Below are 12,597 nucleotides of genomic sequence, written 5' to 3' on the forward strand. Positions count from 1 at the left end.
GTGCTTTGAAGTGGATTTATTTTAGTTCACTTACGACGACATGAAAACGAAAATAAGATTAGCAGCGCCACAAAATGTTTGCGAGAAACACCTGAATCAGTCAACGGCCATTGAAAACCGTCGTGTGGCAACGCGAGCGAGAACTCCATCGAGTTCGATGGAGTTGTAGCGTTTCGATGGCCATCGGCTCAATGGCCTTTCAAACATGCCCGTGTGTCACGGGTATTAGAAAACTTTACATTGTGTCAGTAAAAAAAAACATGACTGATCCCTCCTTCATAGGAATCGGTATAACACGAAAGTGAAACGTGTCTTCACAGAAGTAGTGTCTTCACAGAAGAAGTGTCACTTCACAGTAGCTGTGCAGTGACACTTCACAGCTATACGGGAGGCAGAGGTTCATAGCTTGAGCCACGAACATGAGCAGGCGTTCCACGTCCTGCTGGCATCTGTCTCGCTCCACCAAGGCAGGACATTCGCACGTCGACATCACTGCTTTTCTGCAGATTTATCAGTCAGTGCTATCGCACTGGAAGCAGTCGGCGGCGGAGCAACACCGCTGCTGCATGTGGAAGCTGCACTATTCCGACAACGAGCTGTCACACGCTAACACAAAGTGAAAGGCAAGGATCCTAACTGTGTGTAGGGCTACTCCCTGATGCTACCGCAGCCAGTGTTTTTCGCTGGTATCGAGGTGCTTTAACTATGGCCTCCAAGAGTGTGCGCCGGTATGTTGCGTGGAGGCCACGCTGTAACAGCGTCGTCGCTGAATCATTCTCTATCGGCGCTAGTAAGTGTCATGCCGCAATACTTCTCTTCACCGCTCACAGATGGTGGCACCACCGCGCACTGCTAACCGAGAGCACTGTGCGAGAGAGAATGTGTGAGAGATATAAGGCGCATTTGTAGTGTGTCGCGCATCTGCCTCAGTGGCTAAGTCGGTAGCGCGCCGGGCACTTATCGTTGCGGACCAAGAGGTCATAGGTTAGATTACCAGAGGCTGAACATTTTCTTATAGTTTTTTCTTTCTCATCCGTTAGCATTCATTTTATCGTCATATTCGTGACAGAAATACATCACTCAAGTCTTGGTGGACCCCGGCATAAAACAATTTCGTGTTAATGTTAAAAAAATTAGGAGGCCTTCCCCTATTAGGGAAATAGGGGCCAAAGGAAGCTTGGCACGTGCGTGCCTGGGCCACTGCTTTTTGTATGTCCTTTCTTTCTGTCGCATTGTGCAATGCTCCCTCAACTTTTCCTTCACCCACGTGCTTAGCAGCACAACACTTGCTACAGACAACAAAGACGTAGTCGTTCATCGGTAAAAACTTAACCTAACCTAACCTAACCAAGCCATGTGACTTGCGCCATCATGCATTATCCAATACCAAGTAGCCAGATGAACACACAAGCACTAACATGTTTTGTGGTGTCATTCATATGCAGTACCCATCAAGACGAGAGCACTGCAGTTCCAACAGGGGTGGAAGAGCCTCTTCACGCGGAACGAAAGTTCATTGTGTTTGAGAGCTCCCTCCGAGAACTGCTCGCCAACTGCTCAGTCTGTGGCCAAGCAGTAGGCAACTTAAACTTCAGCGTAGTGGGAACTCTGGTCACTGTAGAGGGAGTCTGTGAGCAGCAGCACAAGCTTCGGTGGAGAAGCCAGCCACTTGTTCAAGGTAGTGGAGCTGGAGCTGGCAACCTTCTCCTGGCTGCTGGCATCCTCTACTCGGGCTGTGTGGTGGCTGCAACGATCCGGTGCCTCAACTCCATTGGTGTACAGACCATCACCGAGCGCACCTTCTACAATTACCAGAGGGCCTACTTGCTCCCTGCAGTGAAACAGGTTCACTTATTCATCAACATCTGAATATAATCCGAGCAAGATTTATGCACATAATAGGCAGTGTAAGCAGAAATGCTTATACTGCTTTTGCATTAATAGCAAACCTGATCTTTCGAAACAATTTTGCGGTAGATTTACACATTGCAGAGCAAAGCGATTGGTTCCTTCTGTATATCTTATTCAGTGTTATCTAAATTCAAAACACAAAATCATTTTGTATAAAATTTGTACAAATGAGCCCATCTGACTTTATGGTTGCCATGCAAAAGAGAAGCTTCATATTTGTGCACGCTAAAATTTAAATTTAGAAACAAGTCATCTGGAAACCATCCTAGCTTTAGAAACAGTTTTAGCATACTGCCTTCTTTATCTTACTGTGTAATGCAAATACTCATGAATGAATCGAGCTTGAGTTGATGAATTGCTGCGGTGGCAAAAATGTAGCAGTGGCAGAATACATGTGGTTGTGAAACATACTTGTTATTACACTGTGAAATACTAAAAGAAGCTATGCATTATGCAACCTGTCTTTCCAGCTTTTCCTCAAGAAACAAGCAGTCATGGTGAATGCACTTGCTGACTTGCAAGTTGACCTGGCGGGTGATGGGCGATGTGACTCTCCAGGCTATAGCGCCAAGTATCTTACGTACAGTGTGCTTGCCATGCAGAATGGCTGCATTTTACACACTGAGCAGGTGCAAGTCGGAGAGGTAAACTTACAGCACTATTAGTATATCGTATAAATGCTAATGAAACCACTTGCTACACTTTTGTTCACAGTCACCTGAAGTCCCCAACAGTGTCTCTATGGAAAAGCATGGACTTGCAAAGTGCCTGACTGCTGTGGAAAAGCTAGGCATCAACATATGCTCGCTGACAACAGGTACCATATGTTTATGCAAAATTTGCTAGTAAATCTAAGAAACATGAAGTTAAAATGTATATACAGTAAAACCTCGGTGATACGAATCTCGCGGGGTTACCAATAATATTCGTAAAATCATCCCAAATTCGTATCACCAGAAAACATGGAAAATTAGTATGCGGCAAAATAATTTTGGCATGTGTTTTGATTGAGTGCTTCTCAGAACCGCACTAACGTCATGAACAGCTCTAAGTAATTGCCAGTAAAGTTTTTAGATGTCAACGATCATACTTGTACTCGTAAATATACGGCGCGTGTGTAATATAGTGAACCAGATGTGTTGTGACCCGTGCCCGCTAGTAACCCCTTCCTGATCCTACTACGCTTTTCTGCATGACGCCAGAGTACTGCGGTGAAAGTGACTTTAAGAAGCGCTTTGCACGTGGAATTTTTACAATTGCTGTCTTTTGTTGCTGTTACTTTCTTATCGCGGTGGTGCTTTTTGGGAGTTTTACGGCCGTTCCCGCACAATCGGGAGGTTTGCTTAAAATTTCAGCAGTCTCCTGTGCAAATCGGAGAGTTGGCATGTGTGCCCGTACGTTACGAGGCCTAGCTCCCTTCTCCAAGACCGTCCACTTCATCTCTTGGGGTCTTCGTCCACCTTTCGTGGGACTTCATTATGAAACCGTAGCCCAAGTTTCAGTCTTGTGAGAATGTCTAATTACGAGGACATGGCTTGCAACGACGTGGCAGGCACGTGTTAACACAGCACAAAGACGATGCTGTCTCTAGCACAGCAGCAAGCGTCACCGCGCTGGGGAAAAAAAAAAAGATACGTGACGTCAACTCCATCTGTAACCTAAACGCGAAGGCACAAAAAGGCCTCCAAGATACACGCGCACAACCTCAGAGGCAATGGCGCACCGTTGATGGTCGTGCAGCGCGCATGCCGGCACCCGCCGCGACTGCTGCGTCCTCCGCAACAGCGCGGGCAGCACCTGTTCGTACCTGTGCCCTAGCGTATGTTCGTATCAAACGTCACGGCGTGAAAATCGGTTCGCAGCAACCGTACTCCAATGCATTGCAGGCTAACGGGCCTTGGCCGGTACCACAGAAAAATTCGTATCATCCCGAAATTCGTACGAGCTGTGACCGTATCACCGAGGTTTTACTGTATCTTTATGAGAAATCATTCTTAAGAAACGCATGTTTCAAGAAGGAATGTTGGATGCAAGGGGAGGAGGCTGCAAGATAGTTTTATCCATCTTGTAGAAAGCACTGTGTGTGCCTATGATAGGAGGTCCAAGGGACTTACTAAACATCAATGTTTTCCCAGATCGACATCCTGGTGTCAAGCAATACTGCCGCAAGAACAAGCCAAACATGCCACACTGGTATGATGTTTGGCACGTGGGTAAAGGTAAGCATGTATACTGTTTAAATAGATCGCATGGAGCATGTACCTAATTGGCCTATTCTGATAAATTACCTAAGGAGGTTGCTATTTATGCGTGAGTAACATCTACTTCTTGAAAACATGCTTTTGAACTTATAATTGTTCCCTCTAGCATGCATTGCGCGCAACCCGTTGGCGCACAATATCATAGGCCATGACTGGGCGAAGCTCAAACCGTCGAGTGCGCTCATGGGAGCGCTGCGATTGCTGGCGATGTCAGGGTGTCTGTGAGTTGAGGGTGCAAGGCAGTGGTGAGGAGGAGGGTATAGATATAAATTCCGTAGCGGCCTTGGTAGAGAGTGCGTCGCTTAACTTCTTGTGCGAATGATTTGGGGATGCCCCTGCCTAAACGCTGACAAAACTTCAAAAAACCGTTTCAGGGTCCCTTTAACGAGTCAGACAGTGACGTCATGGAATATGGTGTCACTCTCAATTCCTGTCATTCCCGAAAGAAAAAACTGGAAAGCAAATGGTTAGGACGCGGAAAGGGAACGAGCACGATCATTTCACGTTTGTGCACCCAGAGCAGGGCACAAAGTTCTACTTCTGCTATTGCAACAAACAGCATGTCTGTGACGAATAACGAGAGGCACAGTCAGATTGGCACATGGTGAGTCAGGATGGATTGGTCGTTAACCTTCATTACCACGCGCCAGCCAGCACGTGTAAACGTTGCAAAGGTGGCTGCTTGAATCCATCCGATATGGTGCATGCACAACGACAACCCATGCGAGGAATTTCTAACCTACCATTGTCAAATGTGTTGCGTTCTTCAGACAACCATCATTTAGTGAAACGTCAACCCCCCCTCCCTCCCCCCCTCGCCCCAGCTTTCTTTTTCAGGGAATACCTCTTTCTTTTTGACTAATCCAGTCTGGGTCCGCCACGGTAGGTCAGTGGCTAAGGTGTTCGGCTTATAACCCGAAGGTCGCGGGTTCGATCCCGGCCGCGGCGGTCTCATTTCAGTGGAGGCCTGTGTACTGTGTGATGTCAGTGCACGTTAAAGATTACCAGATGGTCAAAATTTGCGGAGCCCTCCACTACGGCGTCTCTTATAATGATATCATGGTTTTGGGACGTAAAACACCAGATATTATTATCAACCCAGTTCGTCACGGCGACCTCACCCAATTTGCCACGGTGGCCTTATTTTTGCACCAGATAAAATATTTTTGAAATTCGTGTTCACCTGTAAACTCATTATTGCTGTTCGCAGAAGCTATATTTCCTATGTGTTTTCGTCTGTTGGCTGCTGCCACTGAATTTTTTTGATGTGCATTTGCTTTCAAATCAGACTAATATGTGCGGTTACCCTGATAAAAAACGAACGGCCAGCAGCTGAAGAGTTGTCGCAAATGCAGCTTTGTAAGCGACGCGGCCCCCGTTGAAGCGGCTGACCTGAAGACTCGATACACCCAGCGCAGCCTGTCGGAAAAAATGCGAAGCGCGTCTCCGTGTTCGGCGGGGAGGCTGCGCGGCAGAGGCAGCGCATCGGTACACCTAACCTATTCTACCACCGTGCCCTGTACTGTGCTTCTTGAAAAAAATGTCTTCTAGTCATAAGTTTCTACCTTACATTCTAGGCCTCAAGAAAAAGCTCCTAGCTGCCAGCCGCAAACATCGAGTTCTGTCTCCTTGGATCCAAAGCATCATCAATCATCTTTACTGGGTTGCTGCAATGGGCCAAGGAGATGGTGACCTTGTTGTCAGCATGTGGAGGAGTTTACTCAACCATGTTTGTGACAAACATGATGGCCACGATGGTCCTTACAAGAAATGCCTCCATGACCAGCTTGAGGATAGGGAATGGATGAGCCCAAGTGAGCACTGCAAATTTTTATTTGTGCCCAACACAGCTATCCTTACTGTTTGAACACTACAATTTTAGACACAAAGGCGAATGTTGCGACTCAGTGTCGAAGCACTCACTCCTTCAAAGTGACAGGAGGTTGACATCTGGTGCCTAGCTTGCACCAGTGACAAGCATGAAGGAGACTAGGGCCTTATGTAAACAAAGAACAATTTAATGCATTATCGAAACAAGGCTAATGGTATGTTTAATTGTAACAGTTGCATTGCAATAAAGGTAGAACGAGTATGAATGTCACAATCATTACAAACAGGTGCACCACCATTCAGACGTGCTGCTGCAACAGCATTTGTAACCTATCCATATTGTGTCAACTAAATGTCCATACAGCATCAGTGAAAAAGATAGTTGAAGTCTGCAGACATAAGCGGGGCGCGGTGACAGTCAGCTACATTGGTGCCGCTAGTAGGTGACCCTCTAAGCCCTAGAGACGTCACCGGTAGGATTTCACAGCGACTGGTTGCTTTCAGTGTCTGGCTGTAACGTTAGTAACATTGCTTGCCTGGGAGCTGCTCAGCATTTGCCTCGTGTCCTTGAATCAGTCTAACGGTGTGTGGGATCAACTTGGTTTTGTAAGCACTACTGGTGGTCACATTCATCGGCAAACAATTAGGTAGCCCACGCACAAAACACCAGCCACGTACACACGTCCTCACATAACTGAAGTGTGCCGCCCTGTGATTCAGACGTGGCTGGTGGTCACCCTCCCTGAACACTTAAATCACACGCAAAACACTATTCATGGATACGCACAATCTCAACATTCTGTTCTAGCTGGGATGTGCTTTCCTACAGTTCAGATTCTTCTAGCAAGCACCTCCTTGGGCGAGCAGACAAAAGAAAAGTTACGGATACGCAAGCCAAGCCATGTTAGTACTTCAAACGATGAGATTCCGAACCTTTCATACAAACACATAAAAAGTGGTACACACAGTGTGTGCCTTTATTCCTAGAGAAGAAATGGATAGAGACGCCTGTTTACACATGATGCCAGGCATAGATAACCATTTTCATAGACTACCTCTAAGACATTATGCAGCTTTTGTGCCAGTGAAAAAATTTGAACTTTCAAATATCTGTTCCAGCATCACCTGCATTTCATCAACTGAAGACCATCGTGGACAACCCTCTACTCTTGCGAGACATCCGCCGGCTCTCTCCCGAGGTGCAAACATTCTCATTGGAGTCATTCCACAATGTGCTGAATTGCTTCGCCCCGAAATCTAATGCTTTCTCAGAAGACGGCATGCAAGCAAGGTACTCATTTTTGTTACTTAAAAACAGACAAAAAACTAACACTGAAACCGCTTATCCCTTAGGACATGGCTCGCTGTCCTTCATTTCAATGAGAATGCTGGACGGCAACAAGCACTTACTCGGGAGGGAGAGGAGCGATGGAAAATCAAGTCCTCTAAGGCGAGGCGAGGCCACTTCACTGTTGCTGCAGTCAAAGAGGAGCCTAGCTATGGTATGTAATACTTCAGGACTGAATTACAACAGCAGCAGCATAGTGATGGTCATTCATAATTCTACTCGTGTACAAATTTAAATTAATGAAAATTGAAAGTGGATGAAAAAAAAGACTTGCCACCTCTTGGAGAGGAACACACTGCATCCACATTGCAGATAAATTGCACAACCAGGCATGATACTGTGGCAAATGTTCACCATTCACTTTCCTGTATATATTTACATGCATACAACATTTAACATTGGGATCGTTACCTAATGGCACTCATGGTCATGACATCAACAAAGTATCAGGATGAACCTCATCTACTGCCATCAGTTGTTGGCGCTGCCACACCACCTGTACATGATTTTGAATATCAAATATCGGGCCGTTGCACCAGTTTGCATCCTCATTTCCAGCTGATTGCAGCATGTCAGAAACTGCGCAACACTCAGTATATGGAAGCATGTGCACACTGATAACTCTTGCAGATAATGAATCGCATGTATTTAATTACAGTTGTGCTAGTTTTTGAATTAGTATGCAATTACTTTTCTGACTTGGTAACACTCACAGTAATTAAGCTACATTTGCCAGTAAACAATTACATGTAGTCATTCTTAATTAATGAAGAGGTAAAGCACATGACACTGCTCTGAGAATTTAAAATTCGAAAAGCAGAGCCATAGCTTTGCCTTATTGAGAGTGTTGGGCTATCTGGATTAGCACTTCGCCTGCTCCTTTCGACGAAAGTTTTCCAATTCAATTGTGAAGCTTGCTTGAGTACGGCTCATTGCTTATGAATTGTCATTATTTGCACATGGTAATTTCCACCAGTACTTATGTCCAGAACGTACATAATAAAGCCGTTTATCAAAGCTGCCCAAGGTTTGCAGTTTGGGGACAAGAAAATGATAGAACCCTTGTCACACACCCCCAACAGGTGTCTTTAGCAAATAGTAAATTAGGATGCCTGCAGCTGTGCCCCAAGACACCATATGCCTGTGCATTTTTGGTATTTGTATTCAGATTGTAACAATTCATAAGGTGTTGGCTCACTAATGAACCAACACTGCTATAGCTCAGCAGTGACAGCCACTTCACCTTCTCCTTGGCAATAACGGACGCGCTTTCTCCAACGTGTAGCATATCGAAAGCACTGCTTCATAATAAGGCACTGCTGAGGTGTAACCATAGGTTCTGTTTTTATCTTGTAGGGGTAGGATGCAGCGATGGCATAAAGGTAGCATCAGCCTCGCATGCAAGAAGTTCGTGGTTCGAATCACGGTGGTGCACCATTCCCCACCAGGTTAAACGAAATAAATAAATTTGTGTGATGACAGCATTGCATAAAGAGGCCTGGGTTGTGGCCTCACCGGTGACCACAGCCGGTAATGCACTCCCTCACAAGAGAAGAATTGGCCACCCTGGTGCAGTATTTGGCCACTACCTCCCACATGAATACACCAATTAAAAAATATAGGGCTATATTGACACAATATTCCACAGCTGAGATAGCCTGCAGAATCATATCCCGTTTTCCCGTGAACATGCGTACAGTCGAACCCGAATATATCACTCACTAAAAAATGGTAATTAGTTCGATATATCAAATAATTCGATATAAAACTTATGAAAAACTTATTGCGTTTCCGGGGCAGATTTCGGTGCACAAGTTGGCTTCTTGATAATGTAAGGAAGGTACCTTCACAAAAATATGTGAACTTTTTCATTCTGTATTATCCTGCGGTTTGCAGTTGGTGATGCGGGGTTATATGCATGTGCAAGTGGGTTATACGCGAGAAAATGCAATATCGATGTGAATAGCACCTGAACACCTTCATATGCAGCTGTGCGTACTCGTCGGGTGCCGGAAGCCGCTAATCTATGTTGGCCCTAGAGTCGGCCATGTTTTTGAGTATCATACTCAGCGTGCTTTTGAGACGCTACACGCAGCAGCGACGTAAGGCTTGTTTTCTTTAAGTTTGAGTGAAGAACCGAACGGTGACCCAGCAGGATGGGCCAGCGGGCGCAAAGACAAGAAATCATGGGCTAAAGCATGGAATAAAGCATGTGATAACAAGCGGTAGTTTCTACTTGCCTGCGTGTGGCGCTGTCCTAATCACATCGCTTGCTCTCCCGAATGTTTGTGGAAAAGACCCCTTCTGTGAGGTAACACGAAATTCTTGTGATGAAAAGCCAACTTCTTGGGACGTCTCGCCCTGTTCGATATATCATGTGTTCTGGCTGTTTTTGTTCGATTTAATCGTAGATTTTCCTATGTATTCACTTGTTAAAAGCAGTGTCGTTCAAGCAGTGCCAAGTTCGAAAACAGTTTGATATAAAGGATAATTCGATTTAACCGAGTTCGATATAGTTGCACTTGACTTTATATCATCTATGAAATCTCAACGGGGATTATAGCATGAAAGACAGTTTATATAAATTTTGAAGTTGACATGCGCAATCCAGTGCTATACTCTGCACCTCACGACACTGACACTGGCTTGTTAAACGTTGATGTGCTACATGATGCCATCTGGCAAAAAAAAAAAGAAAGTCAGTGCCGCTCATGGCCATGAGCAGCACTAACACTCCCAGGTTTGCATGCACATAAATACCCATTAAGTGGACAAGGAGACGACCGGCAGTGTAGCTCAATCAGTAAGAGCATCAGGCGCATGATTTGAAGGTCGCAGATTCGTTCCCTGCCGGCGGCAAGTTGTCTTTTCGTCTACTTCACTTTCTTCACATCACTATCACAATTACTACAGTACACCTAAAACAGTACAATTAACGTCCCCTATACCTTCCTTGGCTTCATTATCTGCTAGTTTTCATCAACATCATATAAGAAGACTTGAAGGTGACCGAAACTTTCTGCGACGTCGCCACTGCAGACAAGCTTTTAGCTGTCGCAGCTTGTGATGACAGTTCAAAAAAGGCATACATCCCTAGTTAGGAGTGTTGACTGTTAATTGAAGAGCCACACTTCCAACTGACTGCGGCACTCTTGATGGCAAACAATGGCTTGGTAATCACTGAAAAAGAACAAAAAAAAAAGTTCTCCCGAACTAGTGTGCAATAATCATACGATACAAGCAGAGCCTAAAGGGAAATATAATGTCGTAACCACGCCACGGTGTGCATGCTTCTCATGTTTGCCGCCGTTACCAGTGGCACTACATTCATTTTTTGTTGTAAGTTGACCCCCCAAATTTGAATTTAAACCTCTGATAAAGTAGGCTGACCTACCATCGTGTAAATACAGTAATTACTTCTGTGATGTGTCCTGGCCCGATAGTGATTTCGTCTCTCTTCACTATGCAGGATATGTTGAAGAGCTGTTGCAACATGCCCTGGACCTCTGCGAACACTCATCATACAAGGAGAGCTTTCAAGGCAGTGAAGAAGCTGCGCCGTGCCACATGTCACTGGCCTATGAACGGCCATCAAAGGAGGAGCTCATTGCTCAGAGGCGCACACGCTTTCCCACACCATCGACCTCATGAAAAAGTTGCATTGAATCATTGACATGTATTTATGATGATGATGGTTGGGGTTCACCGTCCCAAAACCACAATTTTATTATGAGAGATGCCATAGTGGAGGGCTCCATAAATTTCAACCACCTGGAGTATTTTAACATGCACCTAAATCTAAGTGCATGTGCCTCAAGCATTTTCCCCTCCATCGAAAATGCGGCCACCACGGCCGGGATTCGATCCCGCAACCTTCGGGTCAGCAGTCCAGCACCATAACCACTAGACCACCGTGCCTGCAGTGACATGTATTTAGCACAGCATCAAAAGCTTACCGTCAAATCTATTTTCACATGTGTGGGCTACGGCTGGCAGCCCACAGAGCCACTGTGCGAATGGAGTGAGAGGGGCACCTTTGATTGGGGCAACATCGAAATGGTCAATCGATCAGAAAGTGTCAACCACGGAGAGGATGCAATAGAAGTCTGCTGACAATTGTGCAACGCAGCAACCCTTCCTGGCACTCGGGCAACGATGCTGCCATGACTGCTCTGTGGAAACTGCCATCCAATCTATTTTCACGTGTGTGGGCTACGGCTGGCAGCCCAATGAAAATGGAGTGAGAGAGGCACACTTCACAGGGGCAACATCGAATGTTCGGTCGAGCAGAGAGTGCGCAACCACCGAGACGACGCAATAGAAGTCTGCTGACACTTGTGCATCGCAGCAACCCTTCCTGGCAATCGGGCAACGATGCTGCCATGACTGCATTGAGGAAACTGCCGTCCAATCTATTTTCACGTGTGTGGACTACGGCTGGCAGCCCAGTGAAAATGGAGTGAGAGGCACACTTCACAGGGGCAACATCGAACGTTCAGTCGAGCAGAGTGTGCGCAACCACCGAGACGACGCAATAGAAGTCTGCTGACAATTGTGCAACGCAGCAACCCTTCCTGGCACTCGGGCAACGATGCTGCCATGACTGCATTCAGGAAACTGCCGTCCAATCTATTTTCACGTGTGTGGGCTACGGCTGGCAGCCCAATGAAAATGGAGTGAGAGAGGCACACTTCACAGGGGCAACATCGAATGTTCGGTCGAGCAGAGAGTGCGCAACCACCGAGACGACGCAATAGAAGTCTGCTGACACTTGTGCATCGCAGCAACCCTTCCTGGCAATCGGGCAACGATGCTGCCATGACTGCATTGAGGAAACTGCCGTCCAATCTATTTTCACGTGTGTGGGCTACGGCTGGCAGCCCAATGAAAATGGAGTGAGAGGCACACTTCACAGGGGCAACATCGAACGTTCAGTCGAGCAGAGTGTGCGCAACCACCGAGACGACGCAATAGAAGTCTGCTGACAATTGTGCAACGCAGCAACCCTTCCTGGCACTCGGGCAACGATGCTGCCATGACTGCATTGAGGAAACTGCCGTCCAATCTATTTTCACGTGTGTGGGCTACGGCTGGCAGCCCAATGAAAATGGAGTGAGAGAGGCACACTTCACAGGGTCAACATCGATAGTTCGGTCGAGCAGAGAGTGCGCAACCACCGAGACGACGCAATAGAAGTCTGCTGACAATTGTGCAACGCAGCCACCCTTCCTGGCACTCGGGCAACGA

At 46.3% G+C, this 12,597-nt stretch overlaps 1 protein-coding gene across 1 annotated transcript; it reads left to right on the forward strand.

The window, feature by feature from the left end:
- The first annotated feature begins 1,409 nt into the window (after window positions 1–1,409).
- Window positions 1,410–11,001, forward strand: LOC119372223 (uncharacterized). The gene is made up of 8 exons (XM_037642703.2): window positions 1,410–1,845; window positions 2,382–2,555; window positions 2,626–2,728; window positions 4,047–4,130; window positions 5,750–5,986; window positions 7,122–7,293; window positions 7,356–7,504; window positions 10,820–11,001. Exons 2-8 carry the CDS (start codon window positions 2,406–2,408, stop codon window positions 10,999–11,001), a joined length of 1,077 nt encoding a protein of 358 aa, XP_037498631.2. The 5' UTR covers window positions 1,410–1,845; window positions 2,382–2,405.
- The last annotated feature ends 1,596 nt before the right edge of the window (window positions 11,002–12,597 follow it).

Source organism: Rhipicephalus sanguineus, chromosome 10, assembly GCF_013339695.2.
Source record: "Rhipicephalus sanguineus isolate Rsan-2018 chromosome 10, BIME_Rsan_1.4, whole genome shotgun sequence".
Classification (NCBI taxonomy): domain Eukaryota; kingdom Metazoa; phylum Arthropoda; class Arachnida; order Ixodida; family Ixodidae; genus Rhipicephalus; species Rhipicephalus sanguineus.

What these genes read in the sequence shown, in the direction of transcription:
- LOC119372223 (XM_037642703.2), top strand. Translation starts at nt 2,406, where the DNA reads ATGGTGAATGCACTTGCTGACTTGCAAGTTGACCTGGCGGGTGATGGG. An exon ending in TGTTTGGCACGTGGGTAAAG is followed by an intron (nt 4,131 to 5,749) that starts GTAAGCATGTAT and finishes CTTACATTCTAG; the next exon opens with GCCTCAAGAAAAAGCTCCTA. An exon ending in CAAAGAGGAGCCTAGCTATG is followed by an intron (nt 7,505 to 10,819) that starts GTATGTAATACT and finishes TTCACTATGCAG; the next exon opens with GATATGTTGAAGAGCTGTTG.